The sequence below is a fragment of the Hydra vulgaris genome, chromosome 06 (genome assembly GCF_038396675.1).
Source record: "Hydra vulgaris chromosome 06, alternate assembly HydraT2T_AEP".
NCBI lineage: Eukaryota > Metazoa > Cnidaria > Hydrozoa > Anthoathecata > Hydridae > Hydra > Hydra vulgaris.
Window position 1 is genome coordinate 27,162,744 of NC_088925.1, and position 26,250 is coordinate 27,188,993.

Below are 26,250 nucleotides of genomic sequence, written 5' to 3' on the forward strand. Positions count from 1 at the left end.
ATTTTAATCAAATTCATTGTTAACAACAGAACATTTATATTTTAAATTAAAAATATTTCTTTAATATTTAGCAAATAATTTGCACAAAAATGTGTATAAAAAGCACCCTAACACTTTTTTAAAGATTAAAGGAAAAGGTTGTTAAAAGGATCCCCAAGTGCTGAGACAAGTTGTTTTTTTTTAAATCTTAAACCTTAGAAACTTTAGAAAATAAGTTTAGAGAATTAAACTTACCAAAACAAAATACTTATTGAGATACTAGCAAAAAAGTTTTGAATCAAAGCTTTTATATTTTAGATATAAAAGTTTTTTATATATTAGATACCAATGATATTTGACCTAATTTCAAATACATAAAACAAATTCTGCAACTCTCGTAAATACATGATACCTAGACTTACATAAAAAGTTTAACTTTTTACATATAATTCAAAATTTTTAGGAATGAATTAATGATCTTTAATTATCAGTTTAGCAACTTTCTATTTTTTAAATTATACTTGAAAAAAAAAAAAAGCTTATTTTTTTGGAGTTAATTATATTTATTTATGAGTTAAATATATTTATTTATTTTCAGATCAACAAAATGGAGAATCAAAGTAAGAATAATGGCGATTTTTGATACTCTTTTTTGCTTTTAATCAAGGGTGTAAATGCTGCTTGTTACATTTGTGTATGGAGAGAATGCTGAAGAAACCTAAAAAAATGCTCATGACTGGTATGCTAAGTTCAAAAATATAAATTTTGACCTCAAAGACCTCATTCTGGCTCAACTGAACTTGATAAGGAACAATTAAACCAACTTTTGAATAAAAAATTATGTCAAACAGCAAGAGAACTGGCAGAGAAAATGGAATACTCTCTCATTGCTATAGAGAAGCATCTTCACTCTATGAGAAAAGTTCAATTTGTTTAATACTTATTATTTATAATTAAAGTAAACAAAAAATGGCAGGAACTTAGTTAACAACCTGATACATTTGAAAAAAATTCTGGGTATGTGTTACAAGTAGAGCGAGACTAGGTTTTTTCAAAACGAGACGAGACCGAGACGAGAAGTTAGTACTTCTTGTGAGACCAAGAACGAGAAAAGAAATTTAACAATTTTTGAAAACAAATTTATTAAAATCATAGTAAAAGAAAAAAATGTAAACATGGTTTTGACAAATAGACACAAATGACATTTGTCAAATGTAAACAACTTTTTCAAATATTAATTCAAAATTTTTTTGCCAAACTTTTCCAACAAGACAATGTTTTCTCTGATTAAGATGATTTGTTCTACTTTTTCTGGGTGTAAGCTGTGTCTGGATGATCAGACGACATTTCCACCTGAGCTAAAAACTCTCTCTGATTTAGTTGAACTTTCTGGAATAGCTAAAATTTGTCTAGCTAATGAAGAGAGTTCTGGCAATGTATTTGAATGCAATTTCCACCAATAAAGAATTGGAAAGTCTTTTTTGGCATCAGGGAGATATTCATACTGGCACATTTCGCTCAAAATAGGATTCAGTTCAGATGTTGGCTCTTGTGTTTCAAGTCTGACGTTTAACTTGCGCTTCAGTTTTGAATTAGGGGACAAATCTGCTGAAAGGACTCTGGCAACAGGTTGGCACTCAACATTATCCTTAACCTGTGAGGCTAACCATTCTTTTGTTGTTTGAAATTTTTTGAAGAGCTTCAAGTGAAGTCCCTTTAAAGCAGGATTTAAGTAGTTTGCTGCAGCACTCAATAAGTTTCCAGTGTGACAAAGAGGAAATCTTTTCTCAATGCAGCTTTTCAAGTTTTTTGCATACAAGACACCGTAGCCATTTTTCCATCCGTCTCAATAAATTGATCAATTTTGTTATGGATTAAATAAAGAGAATCGGCGACAGTGTTAATTGTTGGAATAGACTCAGCCGACCACGTTTCTGTAGCTTCTTTAAGTGGTGCCAAAATTTCTACTGCTCCCTCGAATGATTTCCACTGTGATACACTGATGGTCTTTGAAGAAAAAATATCTTTATTTGCACATATGCTAATAATTGCACTCTTTAGATGTAGGACAGAAGCCATACAATCCAGTTCAATATTCCATCTTGTGTCAACAGATTGGCGTAACTGTCAAAAATTGATTCCTTGACCGTCTGATTCTGATTCAAGCAACTCAGCTGCAACTGTTGACTGGTGAGTTAAAGAAGCCAAATCTTTGCATGTTTGCAACGCATCATCCATTCCAGCAGTCATTCCAAATGAGTCTCGAACTGCACATTGCAAAATATGATTGTTGCACAAGTATTGGTCAAGGCGCTTCGACAATTTGACTGCAAGTTTCATGTTTCTTGCCTGGTCGTTCACGCAGTACATTGGCAAATCAGCAGGCAAATTTAGTTCTTCTAAGAAAAAATCCAGCTTTCCTTCAATTAAGATACCTGTGTGTCTGCCTGGGAACTGTTGGACATGGGGTGTCCAGTGATGTAGTCTCGAATTTTCGTCAATAGCATGAAAAGTCCAAGAGATGTAGCTGTCCTGAGCTCTAGAAGTCTAAAGGTCAAAAGTAAATGCAGGACTTTTTAGATTTGGCGTAATCACCGTTATTATGCTCTTCATTCCAGCTTGAACTTCTTTTGACCGAATTGAAAGCTTTCTTGAATATGTTGTTCTGTGATGAAGGCTCATTGTCAAACAATGAAACCTCTTCCTTCGACTGCTGAAAAGGATGCCAGATCATTGCAAAAGTAATCCAGCATTGCAGAGTCAAACTGTTTTTGAATGGAATTGTCTTTGTCATATTTGGACTTTGTTTCAACCATTTCGACCATGGTTCGTTGTTTCTTCTTAGCAGGAGGAAGAATAGAGTCGTCAGTTTTTTCAGAATACTCAATGTAATCTTGGCTGTGTTTTTTTTCGAGGTGACGATGAAGTCCGCTTGTGTTTCCATCTTTTGTTTTCAAAGACTTTTTGCACGCCTTGCATTCAGCACCGTCATTTGTTTTTTGAAAATATCTCCAGATTTTGTTTTTTCTTGGTGACATTTTTGATCGTTGAAATGAGACAAGAATATTTCTTTTCAATATGAACAATATGTGTCAAGTTGACTTCCACTGGTAAGCTAATGAAATTAAGTCGAAAGTGCACCATTTTATACAAAAAAATTTTGTATTTAAAATCTAACTAAAAATATTTAAAATCTAATTAAAATTATTTAATTAGATTTAAAAAAAAAATCTAATTAAAAAATCTAATTAAAAATTTAATTTGTTTTTGTCAAAAACAAATTAAATTTTTAATTAGATTTATTAAAATCACGGAGTCAAAATATTAATTGATGAAAAAAACAAATTATTAAGCATTTTGTAAATAATAATAATTTTTAAATTAGAAAATAATATTTAAGTCTTGTTCTACTTCTCGCAAGAATTTTCTATTTCTCGTTTCTCACGAGAAGTCCCATTTCTCACGAGAAAGGAGAACGAGACGAGATCTCGCTCATGGTTAGTTACAAGCTATTAGAATATTTTCATATACGCCATGTATAGAAGTAAGAGATGTAGCGGTTGTAGAAGTAGTAGGGCTAGTAATAAAGCATTATGCTTTTCATGTACGATTTTAGCTATTTTGTGTAGGGCTGCAATATTTAGGTAACAACAAAAAACTTTTTTAGCATTTAATAGGGTCAAATAAAATATTTAAGAGTTTTAATTGATTTTTTTATCTGTGGAAGAGTGCATCACATCAGACATACTTATTAGAGATGTACCAACCCATGATTAGACATTTTTTATTTTACGTTGTTTAACTGAAGAATTACCAACCTTTTAATAAAAGAAATATTTATTAATTTTTTTAAGGTACGTAATACTGTTCCTTAACTCAAATTTTACGAATGTCTAACAAGAAGTAAAAAGCATGCAGACAAATGATTGTTACTGGAGTTTTTTACACAACTGGTGTAAAGTTCAAAATTATAAATTATTTTAAATTAGTGGCTCTATCATAGTTGTATAGAATTCCATCAAGTTTTTTTATCAAGATAAAGCTCTAACTCATGGCCAAATTTGTGCTTCAACTTGATACTGAACAGAACAAAATAATGACACTATAATAAAGTGTATAGTAAAAAAATAATAATAGAATATAGGCACTGCGAATGTAATAGAAATGATAAACACAGACTCTTAAAGGAAAATCATGACCTATGTGTAAGTTCTATATATATATATATATATATATATATATATATATATATATATATATATATATATATATATATATATATATATATATATATATATATATAAGTATATACATGCATACACATATTTATATTAACTTATAATTAATAAATATATAAAAGTTTAATTTTTTTTCATTTTAATATTATTTAACTTATCTACCCATATTTACATGCACATGTAAAGAGAGAAAATAAAAAAAAATCCACGATTAAAAAAAAAATATATATATATAAATTTAAAACACCATATATATATATATATATATATATATATATATATATATATATATATATATATATATATATATATATATATATATATATATATATATATATATATATATATATATGGTGTTTTAAGATCCAATTAAAATTAAATAGTGGACTAATGTAGATTAAACTCCATCCTCAGAGCCACAATACATTCACCAATGATGTTTCGAAGAGCCTGATAAAAATGGCTAGCTATCTTTATCATTGCCTATAGCCTACATCATAGCAGTCATTATTGCAATAAAAAGGACCTCATTACAGAAAAGCCAATCACCCACACCCCTTCCAAATTTAGAAAACATCAATAATTTTTAGAAAAAAATGTGGATATAGAGATAAACATGCTTAAAAAGTATACCCAATTAATATAACAAATACAAACAACAACATATAGTATAACCATATTCACATTAAGATGTAAAAACCATATAATACAATATTATTCTAAAAATTTTAAGGTGGACAAATTATGGTTGTGTTATGGTAGCTGACATACATGAAACTGAAAACAAAACCACTGTCAAGAAAAATAATAAGACCTTAATTAAAGACATTACAGTGCTAATAATAATAAGGGACTTGGTGACACTAAATGGATTTAAAAGTCTGTGAAACTCTATTAGCTAAAAACAAGCTCCAGTGAAAGGTAAATTTTAATAGCTATTTATAGAACAATAATTCTAATAAAATAACTAGACAATTCAATTGCAGTATAGGGTTAAGCCTTTAAAACAGTCATAACGTGCCACAAATCTAAGCCACTAAACATCACTATATAAGACCTTCCAACTCTCCAGGTTTTAGCGTGTGACTCATGGTTTAATAATGAATCTCACAAATTTATTCTCGCTCAAAACAATATAAATTCTGAATAAGGTTATCGCCACACCAAGAACTAATGAAAATTAAATGCACAAGATCATAAAACCAGCACCAACATATAGCTTTAAACATGGGTTTGTTTATATTATAAATCAAATCTGAATTTTTAAAAATGGTGACAAAACAAAAATATTGCCCTAACTGTGAGAAATATTAAAAGTTTCTTTTTTAAATTAATGTTGTTTTCTTTGAGTTTTCTAACCACCTGAACAGCTGTTAAAAGCCTCAAAGAAAGCAACATAAATTTGCAATTCTAAACATAATGAATAAAAAACATAATGAATAAAAATGGGTTTTTATCAAATTCAACTTATCTTACCTATATTAGTTTTTCTTATATGAAAAAAAAAAAACTTTTTTTTTTAATTGTTACGTTTATCCAGGTTTTTGTGTAAATCTCAAGGTTTAATTTAACAAATGTTAAGGTTTTAAAAAAAAGGTTGGAAGGTCTGCTATATATACTGATTCTTGATATGACCATTAGGTATGGTGTGTAGGTTATTGCTGTGTGTTATATCAAGTCTAATCTAATCAGAGGCCAGTTACATGGTTGAATTAAAACCCAAAACAACTTGGGATGTGCCAGTCATATTAGAGAGCTGTTTGACAATTTAGTCATACTTCTAATGATTCTACCTTTAATGATTGAGAACTTATAATTAAATTATCAATCATTAAAAGATATATAAGTTTATTATATTGCCCACATTGTGCTTCTAATTAAAAAACTTTTGGCAATATCAAAAGACCTATCAAAGTAGTATTTTACTATTGCAATTAGTAAAGCTGTAAATGTTTTTTTCATTTAAAATTGTGTTAATAAATATTCAAAATAACTCACTACACGTTGAAAATAAATTGAATATATATATATATATATACACTGTGTAAACAAGCGAAGTATTTTAAAGGTGAAAACATGTAAAAAATATTAGCAATTTAAAATTTGGTTGTCCATGAGGCGTGTTTCCCTACTGTCAATATAGCTGTAAAGAATAACTATTTGTATTTATATGTCAAAAAATCTGTTATTTTGATTACTTATGCAATAATAGAGCTGCCTGCAAATAAATACTTAAATAACTCACTACACAAAGAAAATTTGTACTAAATTAGTATATTCTAATTATAAGCTAAGTATACTAAAAGTGAGAACATGTAAAAATACCTATAATTTAATTCAAAAAAACACCTTTAGAGGAAAGTGTTAAAAAACAGAAAAAGATTTGTAAGAAGGCTTGATATATATATGTGTATATGTATATATGTATATATATATATATATATATATAATATATATATATATATATATATATATATATATATATATATATATATATATATATGTATATATGTATCTATATATATGTGTATATGTATATATGTATATATATATATATATGTGTATATGTATATGTATATATATCAAGCCCTCTGAGGAGACGCATGCGGTCACACACCTTATATGACCAGACTTTAATTTTTGTTTGCATATTTTAAAGGCATTAACTTAAAACATGCAAGGAGTCATGGCCAAGTTGTCAAAACAAAATATTATATGTGTAGACATATAAGGCGTGCAAACTCACGTGTCTCCTGAGAAGGCTTGATATATATATATATATATATATATATATATATATATATATATATATATATATATATATATATATATATATATATTAGGGTGTCCCAAAAAACAACATTTTTGAAAATAATCTGCTCTCATCCCCTAAATGTGTTCTATTTCATACAAAAACACTAGGTTAAAAATTTTTTTGAATAAAAAATATTTTAAGGGGTCCCCCAAGAGCCTCTAATATTTAATGGGTCCCTAATATTTTAAAAAAAAAGTTTTTCAAAAATATGTCAACCTGGTACTCATATAAAGCGAAATTATATAAAAATTTCAAAAATAATATTTACTTCGAAAAAAAATTGTTATTTATGTTTTTATTACATTAAAAATTACGTTTTTTAACAAAAAATGAAAAAAATGCATTTTTTATGATAATTTTGTTTAAAATTTTTTCAAAATGAATATTATTTTTGAAATAATATACCAGGTTAGTACCAGACCAGAGTACCAGGTTGACATACTTTTAAAAAACTTTTTTTTTGAAATATTAGGGACCCATTAAAAAAAGGGTCTTGAGGGACCCCTTAAAATATTTTTTATTCAGAAAAATTTTAAATCTAGTGTTTTTGTATTAGATAGAACACATTAAGAGGGTCTCTGCATATATTTTTAAACAAAAATGATGTTTTTTGGGACACTCTAATGTATATATATATATACATATATATGTATATACACACACACACACACACACACACACACATATATATATATATATATATATATATATATATATATATATATATATATATATATATATATATATATATATATATATATACAAATACACACATATATACTGCCCCCAGGACATTTAAAGTAAATATAGTATGTAGTAAATGTAATAAGTTTTTTTCTAGATTTCAAATAAGAACTGGCGATACAGTTAAACTTACGATAAACTTTTGCATTATTTTGTACAGCATATCTTTGCTCAGCAGAATTTTGCATAGCAACAACATTACTTCCATATAATGTAATTGTAGTACCAAGTGAGAGTGCTGTTAAAGAAGTTGTGACTGTTGCTGTAAATATTGATATTATAACTAATCCTACCAACACCCAAAAAAATGCAAACACTCTTGCAACAAAAGATTTGGGAGCACGATCTCCATAGCCAACTGTAGTCATGGAAACAAATGCCCACCAAAAACCTTCCCATGATCCTCTAACAAATGAATTTGGAAAATGTTGGGGATTCCAGTAAGAATCCTAAATAAAATATATCAGGCAGTATAAAATAAGTGATATGTAATTTAACAATATGATATGATAGAATAGTGTTACTATATTTATATACTTGTAAAATGGATACAATTATAGCATTTTTGTGAATTATTCTTGTTTTTTAAATTCATACATATATATATTAAAAATGTATATACTATATGCATGTATACACACACACACACACACACACACACACACACACACACACACACACACACACACACACACACACATATATATATATACACACACATATATATATATATATATATATATATATATATATATATATATATATATATATATATATATACATATATATATATATATATATATATATATATATATATATATATATATATATATATCACACAACAGATAATATTTATCTGAGGACACAATTTCCTAATATATTTTGTGCACTTTAATTCTTAAAATGCAGAGTTTAATTTTCAGATAACAAAGTCAAAACAAAAAAATAATGAAAAAGTTTATTTCTGTGCCACATGGAAATGATGGTCAATTGTTTTTTTGGACAGTCAAAATTTTAATTTTTTAATTTTTTTAAATTTTTGTCTTAGTAATAGTTCTTTTTGTCAATAAAGCCAATACCACTAAATTAAAAAATTGTAAGCAGGTGTCACTCAAACAGGTATTTCTTATAAAATTCAAGTAAAATAGATCCTATGCAATTCAATGAAAAATTTTATTATTTAAATATCATCATGTGGTAAAATTGGATTAAAAGATTTGAAAAAAATCTTGACTATTGTCTTAACTCATGAAATACAAATGTTGCATAATGCACTTTTGTCAAAATCAATGACGCACAATAAAATTGCTAATCATGTGATTTTTGCAAAATACAATAGTTTGATGGAAAAAAACCTGCTATTTTATGAAATATTTGTAATACAATATAAATATAAAGTATTCAAAATTTTTTTAGTAGTAATTAAAATTAATTTTGATTAATTTAAAATAATCTATTTAGGCATTGTAGCCAATAAAAACTTAAAATCCAAGATTAACACATCACCAAGAGACTTTTTTTTTCAAGACAAGACACTTGAAAGCAAGATACAGCAAGAAAGTTTGACATAAATTAAAACGTAGATAAAGACAGTAAATCAAGAACATAGCAAGACTACTAGATTTTTTAATTTACATTAATTAGTTTTTAGAGGCAATCATTATGGATTTTTTTTAAACACCTTTATTCAGCATTATTGAATTGTTTTTGAAATTTCGAAAATTTATTATTGAATAAATAAAAATATCTGAAAATAAAAAAAAATTCAAAAAAATAAAATCTCACATTGCATCATAATTTATGATGCAATGTGAGATTTTATTTTTTTATTTCAGGATTTATGATTCAAAATGGTTTATTGTTATATGATTTAATGGCTTATATATATTATATGACTTAATGGTTTAAGGGTTTATGATTCACTTATAAAAAATATAATAATATACATTCTTAGTTAAAATTAATTACAAAAATTTACTATTGAAAAAATCTAGAGTAGAAAGAACATAAAATCTTACATTGCATCATAAACCCTGGGTAATTCCATGTCAAATCAGGAGAAAAAAACAAAAAATGTCAACCCATGGTTTGGATTTTGCTCATTTTTTTATGTTATAGAATTTTTAAAAATCAAAAAAATCTGAAATTTGGAACCTCCAACCCCTTACGGTTCTTGAGATATTCAGGATTCAATTTTCTTATTTATGCTGACTCAGCATTTTTTGCAAAATACTTTTTTATGTTGTAAAAAGTTATTGTTAAAGTCTTTGTGAGGGAAATAATAAATGTATACTTTATTTATTTATTTTTTTGTACCTGGGGAGGGCTCATGGTCTAAAGGGCAGGGGGGCAATTAGGCATTTTGCCAACCCCACTACCTTTTTTTTTTTTTTTTTTTTTTGTTAAAAACATAAAGTCAAGTGACTAGGAAAATTTTGTAACTAAATTGTAACAATTACACATACTCACATAAAGTTGTATCTTAACTAAATTTGAAAAAATAACATACAAATATAAAAATAATAATGCATAAGAAATTGTTCTATAAATCTTTATTATATTTTTTTCAATAGTTTTTTCTAACTTAGTTTCTGAAATTTTATGTATGCAACAAACCATTTGTTGTAGATGGCGGATCAATGGTACATAAAACATGGTTTAATGGGACCCAACACATATCTTCCCGTGCGGGTCAAAAAAAACTTGGGCTGGGACCATGTGGATGCATAAATTGAATTTTATAATCTCCTTGTATTTTATCTTTTTTGGTTATAATTCCAATCCACAAAAAATAGTCATTATTGCAAGCTACATAATCCATATGATTATAAACAACCTGCTACACAACCAACTCATTTGGTATCTGCACAAGATCAAATGTCTGAAAATCAGTTTGTTGACTCATCCTCTTAAAATAAATTATAAATTTATTAATTGGTATAAAATGGTGGAAGCATCTTGTTCCTGGCAAGGTTCTTCCCATAGTAAACCTTGGTTGTAATGATGATGGAACTTCAATTATTTCTGTTTTATAAACCAAAATGAATTGAATGTTTTTATATTGGTGACACAAAATTCAAACATCTTATCTACATCTAAAATCTGTTCAGTAAGTGTCCTTTTTAAGCTAGCTTGAGCAGTTAGTCTTTTTACTGTACCTCCAATACCATCACAAGCAGATTTACTATGGCTTGTGGCAAAAAAACAACCATTCAGCATCAATATCAAAGTCTTCCTTGTGATGACAAAGATTAATAAAGTTCTTAAAGTTTTTATACTGTGCAGCACATCCATCAGTGAAGTGTTTAATATTACTAATTTGTCGAATGTTTGCTTTAATGTAATTGATAATGAGCTGTTGCATTTTATATGCAAAGTATACATCATGCTCAATCAGAAAGAAAGCACAATGACTTAGATAAATGACTTTAAATCTCTATAGTCTTTGTCAATTTTAAGAGCATCAGTTAATAACTTAACATTCTGATGATAGATACAGACACAAACACTGTAAGTGCCAGACAAGTTTGTGGTTACACACCATCTTGGGTAAAGGCTGCAAAACTTTGAAAATCCAACATTTAAATTAGAGTGTTCAGAGTTAGTGGTGTAGTAGAAGAGCACTCGTGGTGGTAGTGGTGTAGTAGAAGAGCGCTCGCTTCATAAGCGAGAGGTTCCGAGTTTGATTCCCACCACGTCCCTGGTAGTACCGCGCTCAACTTGTTTCTCCGCGCAGCGCCCTTGTTTGTCAAGGTTCGTGTTTCGGAGTTATAGAGTTGAGAGAGGGTTATAACCACAAGTAGCCTCCTCATCTGTAGTCATCTGCTACATGAAGTTCTTTTAAATTTATCAATATTAGTCTTTTTTGCATGTGTTGCCTGTACCCTATACTGACAAAATCTTTTTTTCCATGCATCATTCGTGTGTACTCGTCACTTTGATAAAAGCTATGAACTAGATCAATGGTTTCATGGGAAAGCGATTTTCCTTTTTTTGATGATGGTTTATACTAAACTCCATGTTTTTTTTTTCAGCTTTTCTAGCTTCTCATATAAGGTAAATAGATACATTAAAAAATTCTGCAGATTTTGGGAGTGACCATGATTCTGGAGTTAATGTTAATATCTGTATTTTTGCGGAGAATGATGTCACATTTTTTAGCTTATCTTTAAATTCATTTAAAAGTGAGTTTAGATCGTCAGTTTTATGGTGATCAACTGAAGAAGTTAGTGGTGTACAAGATGGTATCAATCTAATCATAGGATCAATATTATATTCTTTATTTATTTTGTTTGTTGTTGCTTCAGTTATTTGATCACATTTTCTTTTGGCAGCTGGTAACTGTTGGTGTTTTAGCACTGATTTAAGGTTAATAGATGACATACCTATAGATTGAAGATTTTCATTGAGAGCTAAACGTTGTTCATGTTCAGACTCAACCCTTCTATAGCATTGATCATTTGATTCTAATTTTTCATTTATACTCTGTACCCTTTTGTAACAACTACTGCAACCACCCAGGTGCAACAGGAATATCTTGTGTTTTAAGAGTTTTTGCTATTGATAGCAATATCTTCACATTTCCTATATAAAAAAAAAAGAAACAACAATTTCTAAAAACTAATATCAACTAAGCATCATTGTAAAGAACATATAAGTATATTTATTAATTAAAAAAACAATTAAATTTTAAATTTATAAAAATATTTGAATTTTCTCCTTAAAAAGCATTTAGTTGTCTTATCATTTCTTTAGTTTATTTAATTACTATTTGAATCATTCTAATCATCAAAATAATATCAAAATTACCTTTTATGTTTTTCTTTTGCTTTCCATGTTTTTTAAATAGATTACAGCATTTCTGAAATTTTCTTTCAAATGCAGCTCCAAAGTGTTTTCTATGATAATAGCAAACTGTAGTAAACAATTTTTCACAATTAAATAAACCAGCTCTCCATAATAACTTGTGTTTTTCATCACTTGAAAATATTGATAGGTCTAAAAGACCTTGTCTTCTTGTTAAACCTTGCTTGTGAGAGTCAACATTACATTCTAATCCAATAGAACAACTTTTCCATATTTTCCAACTTTTAATTTTATTCAAAAAATCTAGTTTTGAAATATTTTACAAAATAAATATTTTTTAGAAATACCATTAACATTATTTAGTTTATGGTAAATTATTTATACATTTTATTATAATATACATATAATTGGATGTGCCAATTATATGTATATTATAATAAAATGTATAAAAATGTATTATATGACTTCCTCTTATAAATGATTAAAGGGTAATTAATTTTTATATTATTTACAGATCATATAGTAATCATTTAACATTTATTAATTAGTTAGGTAAATATAAAAATTCTGCAAAGTAACAGGAAACTAATATTTACAACATGAAATCAGAAGCAACAATATAATAATGAGGAAATAAAAGGTTTTATTTATAAATGAAAAAAAAATGTATTTTATAAATATAGCATTTGAAAAAAATGCCTTTTATAAATACATTTGGATTACAGCCTAGCAAAGTTTCTATACTTAAAAAAATGTTGGTCTTTTACAAAAAAAATTAGCTTTAATAAATAAAAATAAAATTTCTAGTTATTGCTACATAAGGCCTCCAAAAGGCCTAAAAGAAAAATTTTTAACAAAACAAAATTTTAAATTTTGGAAAAATATTTAATTTGGAAAATATGATAATAATTTAAAACCTGATTACTCCCCCCCCTCTCCCCATCCTCCTCTCTCCATACTTTGAGCCTACCCTAGGCACAAAAAAATAAATAAATTATAAATTTATTATTTCTCTCACAAAGATTTTAAAAATATCTTTTTACAACATAAAATTAAGATATAGCTAACTTTGTTATAAATAAGTTAGCAAAAAATTTTATGCTGACTCAGCATAAATTTACCTAAAAGGCTACATTTAGACAAGTTGAAAAATGCAGTAATATATTTTTTATTAATAGCAATGTTTGATACCTATATTATAAGTTATAACAATGCCTCAATAAAAATTATCAAGGTGACATCACCATTTTGACCATCGAAATACCCCAAAATATATGCCTTTATTATCTAATTTACATGTAATTATGATGGTCAAAAAAACTTTCAATTTGAAATTTGTATCCGTCATGTGGAAGATTGTCTATGTACCAAATTTCAGGATGATACCTCATTTGGTTCATAAAATATTGCTATTTAACAACAAAGAGTATTTATAAATTAAATTAAAAAATCCTGAGTCAGCATAAATAAGAAAATTGAATCCTGAATATCTCAAGAACTGTAAGGGGTTGGAGGTTCCAAATTTCAGATTTTCTTGATTTTTATAAACCCTATAACATATAAAAAAATGAGCAAACATGGGGTGACATAAGCCTGCTGATTTGACATGGAATTATCCCCCTGTTACTTAGAAAAAACATTATACATATTCTTAGTAAAAATTAATACAATCAACAAAATAATTTAACTATCCCTTTAGCAACCCATACAAAAAGATCATTTTAGCAACCAAAACATAAGCATTCCTATAACAAACCAAAACATATGTACCCATATGAATATTAGTGTTTATTTCAAAATACTTACTAGAGCCCACATAATCATTCCTGAAAGAGCTGCCATAACAAGTGTGAGTAGAAGAATTGGCCATCCTTGGAAAACTGCTGATAAAACAGCTTCTGATGTTGCACCTGGAACTTGTGGTCCTTGCAAGTATATAATGCCAGGAGCTTCAATAACAGAAAAAAAAGGAACACTCTTAAACTTGATTGTACTTTGATCTCCATAGATTGGAAAACTTATAGCAGAGCCATTAAGGCCTAAAATTTAAAATACAAGTAATTAGGATATTTTTTTTAATGAACCATAAAATTGGTTTATAAACTATTTTCTATATAAATAAAATTAAAATTTTTTTTTAAAGGTTTAGTATTTCAGATAGAACTTTAGTCATGGTTATTGTAGGAACTATGCTACTTACAAAAAAAATATAAAAATAACTCTGTTTAGAATTATTTTATGTTTTCCCTAACCATAACTAAAGGTCAGTCTGAAACATAGAACCTTTGAAAAAATGACCAAATTTTAATAAATTTTTAAATTGTAAATGACAACTCAACTTGAGGTTTCTACTCCTCTAATGATAGCTTTATCTGTCTTTTTATCTGTCTTTATCTGTTTTACTGAGGAGTTATTGATGTTTTGGTTTTTTAATTTTTCTGAAGAAATTAAAAAAATACAATTATATTTGTTTTTAATCTAATTTTGATTCAGTTAATTTAAAAAAAAACATTAAGTGTGTCATGTGATTTAAATTTTTGAAAAGTTTTCACAAAATATTGTTAAATATTTTGTAAATTTTTAAATTTGTTACTTGTTATTTTCATTACATAATAGTTATGTCATTTGCATTGTTATTTTGATTACATAATAGTTATGTCATTAAATTAAACAATATTATGTAATCTTTATTTTATGTTAATATAATGGTGATTATCTAATCAATAAAATAATTAATAAAATGACAAATGTACATAATAATATCCAATAAATATTACCTTGTTAAGTTATATAACTAAATATAACTATATTTAGTTATGATCTATTACCACTCTAATTTTTGGTAGATAATTAGTAGAGAATTGACAAAAATTAGTAGATAATTAGGCATTTAGGATATATCTAATAGGTTTATTAAAACTAACAGCTATTTGTTCAAGAAATATGTTCTTTATAAATATAACTTTATTTTTATTTTAGACATTATTTGTGTTTAAGTGTACTTTGTTCATTAGGAATATTTTATTCAAGAATTCTTGTATTTAAGTGTTTAGATGGTAATTCCTCATTATAGTTTTATATTGATAACAAAATTAATTGTCCCTTTGTAAATGATAATGGAGCTTGTTATAAACAACCATATACACGAGTAAGAAATCTGATTGAAAATATTGACAGAAATGATCATAAATTATTTGTAAAACGAACAAATTTGAAAGAAGAACAAACTAATAGCATATGCACACACCATTATATATTAACAGTGAGATATGAGAGAAATCAGAAAAGTTGCTGTAATCCATTTCTTTGTTCATTGTTTTATAATATAATTAATTGTATAGTATTTGAGTAATATAGTTACATTTCCTTTTCAGCATCTCTATTTGTGATTACAATGCATACTGTGTTAGAAGCAGAAATCGTAGGTTTAAATCTTATACCTGGAAAAAAGTTCTCCAACCTGTCGAAGTAAAGTTATGAAACATTTATCAAAAAGTATGAGTGATATTTTTAGTGAAACATTTGTTCAAAATAAAAAAGAGGGTGTACATACACATTTAACAATTGCTGGATTATCTCCTATTAAGGTCAAAGGATTGCATAAATCAGGTAAAATAAGAGAAAGTAAACAAAAATTCACAGCACTAACAACCTCCATTAAAAAAAAAGCCACTTCCATTAATATAACAGTCAAGTTTCGGTAATAAATATATGAAAAATGCAAACTTGTTTGATAACATGATGGTATTGTTAACTAATAAAATTGCAGAGTTGACAGCAATATCTAAAAAAATACAACTGACAACACTTGCTCCAACTGACTGGTCAATAAAAATGTTTCTGAAATATTGCATGTAACAAACTATGTAGCTCGAACTGCACATAAGTTAGCATTAGAAAAAGGTATTTTAGTCATGCCTAATCCTAAATTAGGAATACTCTTCCTGATGTAATGGTTCAACTGGTAAAGTCTTTTTATGAAGATGATGAATATAGCCAAATAAAGCCTGTTAAAAAGGACTATGTAAGCATAAAGAAAAAATGTTCACAGGCAAAAACATATGCTCTTATGTAATTTAAAGGAATTGCTTCTTGCCTTCGAAACCATGAACCCAGAAAAAAAATAGGGTTTTTAAGGTTTTGCACGTTGCGACTAAAGTGGATTATTGCAGTTGGTGCTCCAGGAACACATTTAGCATGCATCTGTGCTATTCATCAGAATTTAAAACTGCTTTTACATCCTCTTGGTGTGACATACAAAGAAGTGTTACCTTATATTGTATGTGACATGACTAACAAAGACTGTATGATGCAGAAGTGTGAAAGATGCCTAGCAACTATGAATGCATTGGTTGAAAAACTTTATAATTTAATTGGAGAGTTTGAAGATGACGATGAAGTAGAATTTGATCAGTGGAAAACAACAGATAGGTCAAACTTAACATATAATAAAGAGCCAGTGTATAAATACATTGAACTAAAATGTAAAAAACTGACAAAACTTGCACCACACTCGTATTTACCTAAGAGTCAAGCATCGTACCTGAGATCAAGAAAGGAAAATATGAATGAGATAACAGCATTATTTGTGGGTAATTTTTCAGAAAACTATAAATTTGTAGTCCAGGACAAAGTACAAATCTTTCATTGGACAAATTTACAATGTACACTTCATTCTGTGGTTATTTATTTCAAAAAAGAAGGTTTTCTCAAACACCAATGTTATTGTATTGTTTCAAATAATATGATGCATGATGTGAACATGATGTATAAAATTATCGATGTTGTCAGCAAAGATATTAAAACAAATCTACCTCAAATAAAAAATAATACTTTTCAGATGAGTGTGTCATATGAACTGCAAAAATAAATTGAATTTTGTTTCTTGAAGATTTTGGTCTTACTGCTAAATGGAACTTTTTTACAACTAGTCACGGCAAGCAACCTTTTGATGGGATAGGTGGTACAGTCGAATATTAGGCAACACTAGCAAGCTTGCAAAGAGATATGGGTAATCATATTTTATTTCCACAAACAATTAACAAATATTGCAATGAAAACATTGAAGGTGTACATTTCATTTATACATTATCAGATGATTTAACTTTGGTGAGAAACACTCTTAAGGAACGATTGAATACTGCAAATACCATACCTGGAACATGTAGTTACCATCAGTTTGTACCACATGGTCAACAAAAGGTAAAAAAAATATATTTAATATACTTTTTACTATCTTCAAAAAGCATGCATAATTTTTATTGATAAACTCAAATAAATTTTTTATTTGATTGGAATCAATGTCAAATATATTTTTGCTTTATTTTGGACAATTTACTTTTAATGCCTTTAATTAAACATGTTTGACAAAATAAGTAAAACGGAGTAAATGCATATGTTGTCATTTTGTCTAGATAGGTGCAAAGCTATGCAGTGTTGGTGAAGATTTCACTTTCATTCATGACTTTGGAAACATCCATGTAACAACTATAAACTTAGTACCAGGTGATTATGCCTATGTTGACTATGAGCAAAAGTGGTGGATAGGAGTCATTAAAGACATTAATCTATAAAAAAAGATGTACTTGTCAAATTTATGTGTTAAAATGGTCCTGCACTGTCATTTAAATGGCCACCATTGGATAGCCAATGTTGAATTTCAGATGTCCACATCATTTGCAAAGTTAAAGTACCACCTACAAAAACAGGACTTCGCTACAATTTAGCCAAAGACAACTTAAAAAAATTTGTTTTCTTAAGAAATAGATTTTTAGATTTAAACTAATTTTAAGTTTGCTGAGTTTGATGTCTAATCCATATTTTTTTTAATTTTTATTTTTTTGTACAATTTATAAATAATGCGAATGAAAAGCATATATAAAATCACTTAAATTAAGTATTTATTTTTCATAAGGTTTTTTTATAGCTTATAATTTTGTTGTAAAAAAATAATAAAAATAATAAAGTTACTAAACTCTTAATTTCTAATTTGATTAATTTGTGAAAAGTTGGGATAGATTGCCTGATTTTTAAAATATCACAAAATTTTGTGTTCATATCAAATCTTAATAACTCCTCAAGTAAACATAAGGCCAAAAAAAATTGGTTCGTAAAGTTGATATACATCTTATCTTTAAAAAAATTTGAAAGTATTTTTTTTTCTATTAGTCAGATTTTTTTTATTGCTATAATTCTCAATTCCCTTTTTTGTTAAAAGAACTTGAATCAACCTTCATTGAAATCTTATACCCGAATGAAAAAAATATCATAGTGGGATGTATTTACCGTCATCCTTGTATGTGCACAGATGAGTTTAATAATCAATTCATACAAACTTTACATGATAAGTTATCCTTTGAAAATAAAAATATAATGATCTTAGGAGACTTTAATATTAAACAACCACAAAGAAAAATATATCGTCGCTGTTTTAAACACTTTAATGAAAATCTATTTCTCAAAGACCTAAAAGATGCTGAATGGCTACCACTAAGTCATCAAGTCACTTATAGTATCAATGATCTTTCATTAAAATTTCTGGAGCTGGTAAACAAAATACTTGATTATCATGCCCATTTTAAATTGTCTTTTAAGAATACTAATAAAACCATATCAAAACCATGTTACTGTTGGCATCATTAAATCGATACATAATAAAAATAAACTTCACAAAAAGTTTATAAAATGTAAAAATGAGAAATCAAAGGAAGAATACTTTCTTAAATTCAAATATTATCGAAATCAAATAAGCAACTTGTTGAGGTATTCAAAAAAATCATACTACTCAAAATATTTCAATGAAAATTTAATGAAATCTTAGAAACACCTGGAGAGGAATAAAAAGGATTATTGTTATAAAGCCAAACAGCCACAACACGATTGAAAGTTTAACTATAAATAACCAAACTATAACTGATAATGCCGTAATCACTAACTCATTTAATGACTATTTTTTCACAATTGCAGAAAATCTTTCTAAAACAATCATCTCTCTTAGGCATAACTTTAACCACTACCTTAAAAATAAAAATCCTAACTCCTTTTATATAACCCCTGTCACACCACAAGAAATAAATGATTATATATCTAGTATGAACCCTAGAAAAAGCACTGGGCCTAATACCATTCCTACACAAATATTGATCTTAACATCGAAAGACTTTGAGCATTATGATGAATAAATCATTCGAAACTGGAGTGTTTCCTGACTTGTTTAAAATTGTTGAAGTTGTACCTATTTTTAAAACTGGATTCAAACTAGATCATTGTAACTATCGACCTATATCTTTACTTTCAAATATTGGCAAATAATTGAAAGATTCATATTTAGCAGACTAGAAAACTTTTTAAATCAATCTAATAGTCTCTATAGCCTTCATTTTGGCTTCTGCAAAAAGCACTGTACAAATCAAGCACTCGTTGATATAACTGAGACAATACGTGAAGCCCTGGATCAAAAACAGTTTGCTGCTGGAGTGTTTGTTGATTTGCAGAAGGCATTTGATACTGTTGATCATGAGGTGTCAGAGGAGTAACTCTCAAATGGTTCAAGTTGTACCTGTATATGTGCTCTCAGTTTGTAAGCATTGAAAACACTTCCTCCAATACTAGGTTTACATGTATTGGTGTTCCACAAGGTTCAATCTTAGGTCCTCTACTCTTCCTCATTTATATAAACGATCTGCACACATGTGTAAAATTCTCCAAAACATATCATTTTGCTGATGATACCAATCTTCTTATTGTTAATAGATCTCTTAAAAACTAAATAAAAATCTTAATCATGACCTTGCATGTTTCGCACAATGGCCACGATCAAACAAAATTTCCTTAAATACCAAGAAGTCTGAAATAGTTATCTTTAAATCTCAAGACAACAAAATTGCAAAAAAACTTAATTTCAGAATAAGCGGTAAAAAAATTAATACTGTAGATAAGATCAAATATTTAGGCATTATATTAGATGAAAATCTATTGTTTTACCAACAAGTAAAAGCAATATCTTACAATCTAGTCGAGCTAATGGAATGCTTTCCAAAGTAAGCCATTTTGTCAACTACGAAACATCGACAAACATTTGGCATGCTATATTAATTCCCACCTAGGTATGGCTGCCAAATATGGGGGCAAAGTTCATCTACTCAAATTAAAAATCTTATAAAACTTCAAAATAAATCTATACGAATATTTCATTTCCAGGCAAGTAATTTTAATCCAGACTTATTGTATAGTTTATTAAATATCTTAAAGTTAGATGAACTCATCTTCTTGTTAAACTGTGTTTTTGATTGGGATATCATTCAGAATACTATGCCTATTGCATTCAACAACAATTTTAAATTCACAAGTGATATCCATAATTACAAACGTAGATCAACATATTGTTATAAACTAGCTCTACCTTCAAAAAAAAACTAGCAAATATGGTATTCAATCTACTAAATACCAATCAATTCACTTTTGGAACTCTCTGCCACTTTCAATAAAAATAAATTTCCCAAATATTACTAGAAATGCTTTCATTGCCAATATCAAAAAATTTATCCTTCATAAAAACACTCAATAAAATTCTAGAACAGCATTTTCACTATCTTATATCTTCAATTAATCCTGTCTATTTTTCTAAAATATAACAGCTTTTAGTTTTTCCTTATTTTAAACCTATTCAGTTATCTCTTCTACTACTCCTTACCCTTCTGTTCCATATATGTACATATATTTGTATGAACCTGAGTGTGCGTTGTGTGAATGTAAGTGTATATGTATAATGTGTTTACTTATTTATTTATATGTGTTTATTTACATATATGATAATGTGTGATTGTGTATATGTATCTATTGTGTGTATGTTTGTATATGTATATATGTGTGTATGTATATGGCTGCCGGCCATGCTTTAAATAATAACAATAATGGCAGCCAAATTTTAACTCTTTGATTGTTTACTCTGATTATCTCGCTCTATATTTTTTAATTAAAATGGTAAAGAAACTTGCTGGAATTGATAGAAGAAAAAATAATTCACATTTGAAAGCTTGTAATAATCTTACTGATACCACGCTATGCAAGGACTTTATGATTGTTAATGAGCTCTTATGTTATGTCTTCAACAAAGTTGATTCTCTGCCCTTTGAAGTTTTGCTTAAGATTGTTTCTCGCTTCTTTACTGACGAAGAAATTGAAAAAGCACTTTCAACCCTTTTGTCAATAGGTCCCAATAAAAAATTGAAAGATGTCCAAGATATCTGTAGACTGATGCTTGACATAACTTCTCTTAACGATGCTACCGATATAAAATGTCCTGAATTCCATGCAAAAGATTTCCCTTTGTAGATACTGATTACATGGATGTCACTACTATATCGCAGCAGATACACCGCATGCAGGCTGACATTCTTAATCTTTGTGCCACAGGTAATCCAATAAATGTAAATAGCAACTTAAATTCCACAAGTTCTCACTCTGTTGAATGTGCTACCCTTGCTTCGTATCTGACTGAGCCAGTTAATAATATGACTATTGAGCTAAAATCTTTTTTGAATCAATTCATGGAGTCGATCAGTAAAAGGTAACATAATTTATTCACTGATCTTAAGAAACCTGTTAAATCCATTAACAAAAAGCACAAACAGACCCAACTTTCTATTTATGACGAGCAAACCCAATTTCCTGTCAATGACTGGCTATTCCTTCCAACTGCTAATATAAAATCAACCATCCTTGATCCCTTCCCTCAAACTCAAGTTATTTCTTCATCTAATTCAACTAACAAAATTGAGCTAAATTCGATATCAAAGGACTCAATTACTGATGTGCACGTACTTGTTGATCATGCTAATAACTGTGGTAACGATTGTCATTTATTTGGTTATCCTTTATCTTATGAGACCTCTCAACCAGTATTGGACCCTGTTGATTTCTAAACTGTTACTCATCTAAAGAAAAAGCGAAAGCAAAAAGTGCTTATTGGTTCTGGAAAAATTCTAAACAATTTATGTATGCTAAAACCACTTTCTTCGTATGATTGCTCTAAAACTACTTCTATATTTGTTTCTCGTTTATCGCTAACTGCCTCTACTGAAGAATTAGCTGAATTTATCAACATAACATTTAAAACTGAAGCCACTTGCTTAAAAATTGTCACAATTAAATATCACTCTTCTTTTAAACTATCTGTCTCTGCTGGAGATGCTGTCAGGCTCTACGACTGTGAAAATGCGCTTGTGCGTAGTTTCTTTGAAAATGGCAGTAAGGATTTGTAGCTTTAATTGTCGTGGTGTGCAAAGTTCTACACACGAATTAGTACTCTTGTCTGCAACATATGATATCATCTGTTTCCAAGAGATTTGGTTACTCAATACTGAACTTAGTTTCTTGAACAATATTGTACCTGGTTTTTTTGGCTTTGGAGTGTCTCCAACTGATTTTTAAGCAGGTTTTATTTGTGGCAGACCGTTTAGTGGTGTTGCTATCCTGTGTCGTGATTCTGTCTTCAGCAGAACTTGAGTTGTTACTACTGATAATTCATGGTCTGTTGCTATCCAACTTGTATATAACTTCTCTGATAAGTTCACAATTATCAATGTTTACATGCCTTGTAATTCATATGATAATGTTGATGAGTATCTCGAATGCCTTGGTAGTCTTTCAGCTCTTATTTCAGATTTAAATGGTAAATTTGTTATTACTGGTGACTTTAATTGTGATCCAAGATTTCTGTCTCCATGTAGTAGTCTCCTAGTTGATTTTTGTACAGATGAACATCTTGTTACAGCTGATATCTGTCTTCCACATGATTCCTTTACCTTTGTTAATGAAGCATGGGGCACCTCTTCTTGGATTGATCACTGCCTTGTCTCCCAAAGTTCTCTATGCAATGTTAATAACTTTGAAATAACTCAGTCAACTAGTTCATCTGATCATTTACCTTTAGCGTTTGATATCTCGTTTAAATTTAATGTATCTTCTTCTTATACTGCTCCCCTACTTCGACAAGATCTCCTAAAATAAATTTTAATGCTTTGTCGACCATTATGATAAAGGAGTATAGTTCCACTGTGTCTAACTTAGTGTCTTCAATTAACGGGGGTCAGTTTGAAGTAATTAACTGTAATAATGTACATTGTAACTCACATGAGCATGTTAAGCAGATTAACCACCTGTAAATATTCTGAATGAATGTCTTACTCAATCTTCATCTCAGTGTCTTAATTATTCTAAATCAAGTTTAAATAGAAAACAACCTATGACAGGTTGGACAGATTATGTTAAAGATGCTCATAAGGCTGCTAAAGATGCGTTCTGCTTATGGCGTAGCTATAATAAACCAAAATTTGGCCCAATCTTCAATCTTTATCAAAATTCAAGAGCCTTTATAAATATGCCATTCATTTCTGCAAAAAAAAAGAAGATACTATAAAAGCAGAAAAGCTGGCGAACAGTTTAGCGAATAAGAACTATACCAGTTTCGGGTCTATCGTGACTTTTCGCAACGATAAATGCTGTCTTCTACCTTCTATTGACTCTGCCTCAGGTCCTGATAATGTATGCCACATGTGGAATAATAACTATTCCACCCTGTTCAACTCAGTCAAGCCAACATGCAATATAAATGACAACTTTATAGTTAAACACTGTAATCTTCTTAAAGATGATGCCTATCTTGTCACTCCTGATTAAGTCCAATCTATCATAAATTGTATGTCCTGTGGAAAAGCAGCTGACCATTTTGGACTTCAGTTGGAGCAATATCTCTATGCTAGCCCAAATTACTTTGATATTTTATCTTAATGTTTTTCCTCCATGCTTTGCCATGGATACATGCTTATTGTTGCTTCACACTCTGTTATTTATCCTGTGGTTAAAGATAAGAATGGTGACATCTCCGATTCTGCTAATTATCGTCCAATTGCTTTGGTGACAATTTTCTCCAAGATTTTGGAACATATTTTTGTCTCACGCATTAATAAAAGTTTCACTGGGACTCCAAACCAATTTGGATTTAAGAAAAACCATAGCACTTTTATGCCAGTTCTTATTTTAAAAGATATTTTAATTTTTTACCTATCACATGGCTCAAATATGCTTGTGGCATTTATTGACATTAGTAAAGCCTTTGATAGAGTTCGCTTTGATACACTATTTACGAAACTATCTAAAATTATCTCTGGTGTATCTTTACGCTTACTTATAATCTGGTATGTTTTTTCAAACAGCTCAGATCCTTTGGGGTGGAATATTATCCAAAACATTAAATATCAGTAATGGAGTGCGACAAGGAGGTGTACTGTCTCCTCTTCTATTTAATATATATTAACGATCTTAGTGTTTTACTCAATAAAACTACCGCAGGCTGTTGCTTGGGTCCTTCTCTTGTTAACCATCTTCTTTATGCTGATGATATTGTCCTATGTGCACCTTCAGCCAAAGGTCTCCAGATCTTACTTGATTTATGCTCCAGTTATGCTGTGAAACATGATATAGTTTATAACAATATTAAGTCTCAAATAATGTTTTTTGAAATTTATAAACCCCTTATAAATAACCCTAGTTTCACATTGTCTGGCATGGTTCTCACATACACTAGTCATTATAAATATCTGGGTCACTTGATCTCAAACGATATGCAGGATGACAAAGATATTTTAAAACATGTGTGTTCTATCTATGCTAAAGCTAACCTCATCCGTAGAAAGTTCAGCTCTACACAAATACAAACAAAGATCATGTTATTTAATGCCTTTTGCAGCCCAATCTATGGATGTGGTATCTTTGGAGAAAAGACTCATTCCATCGCCTATGTGTTGCATATAATAATGCACTTCGCTTGATATTAAACAAGCCACCATGGAACAGTGCAAGTGAATTATTTGTGAAACATGGTGCCCATTCGCTTAATATTGTAATTCGCAAGCAACAATACTCATCACTGTTACTGCTGCAGAATAGTGAGAACCTCGTCATAAAAGCCTTTTGTTAACGCTTACAGGTTCTTGCTGTCTCCACTGATGTTTAAATGGAGAGCTGAGTTATATTTATAACACTTTAATTTCTTATCTTTGTTTTATTTATTTATTTATTTTTTCTTGGTTTTTTTTTATATTCAAGTGCGTTAGTCTTTGTTTTATTCTAATCCACTTTATTTTACGCATTGTATATTTATTATATTGGACCTTGAGCCGTCAATAAATTTTGGTTTGGTTGGTTTGGTTGGTTGGTATATGAATGTATGTATGTATGTATGTATGTATGTATGTATGTATGTATGTATGCATGTATGTATGTATGTATGTATGTATGTATGTATGTATGTATGTATGTATGTATGTATGTATGTATGTATGTATGTATGTATGTATGTATGTATGTATGTATGTATGTATGTATGTATGTATGTATGTATGTATGTATGTATGTATGTATGTATGTATGTATGTATGTATGTATGTATGTATGTATGTATGTATGTATGTATGTATGTATGTATGTATGTATGTATGTATGTATGTATGTATGTATGTATGTATGTATGTATGTATGTATGTATGTATGTATGTATGTATGTATGTATGTATGTATGTATGTATGTATGTATGTATGTATGTATGTATGTATGTATGTATGTATGTATGTATGTATGTATGTACGTATATATGTGTGTATGCATAT

The 26,250-nt window shown here is 28.7% G+C and overlaps 1 protein-coding gene across 1 annotated transcript in view; it reads right to left on the reverse strand.

Moving 5' to 3' along the window:
• The window catches only part of LOC100202088 (uncharacterized), a 41,782-nt gene that overhangs the window by 6,561 nt on the left and 8,971 nt on the right, over positions 1–26,250 (reverse strand). The window contains exons 3-4 of the mRNA XM_065799742.1: positions 14,389–14,621; positions 7,910–8,225 (exon numbers count right to left, since the gene is read on the reverse strand). Of these exons, the coding sequence (XP_065655814.1) occupies positions 7,910–8,225; positions 14,389–14,621 (549 nt within the window). The remainder of the gene's footprint in view (positions 1–7,909; positions 8,226–14,388; positions 14,622–26,250) is intronic.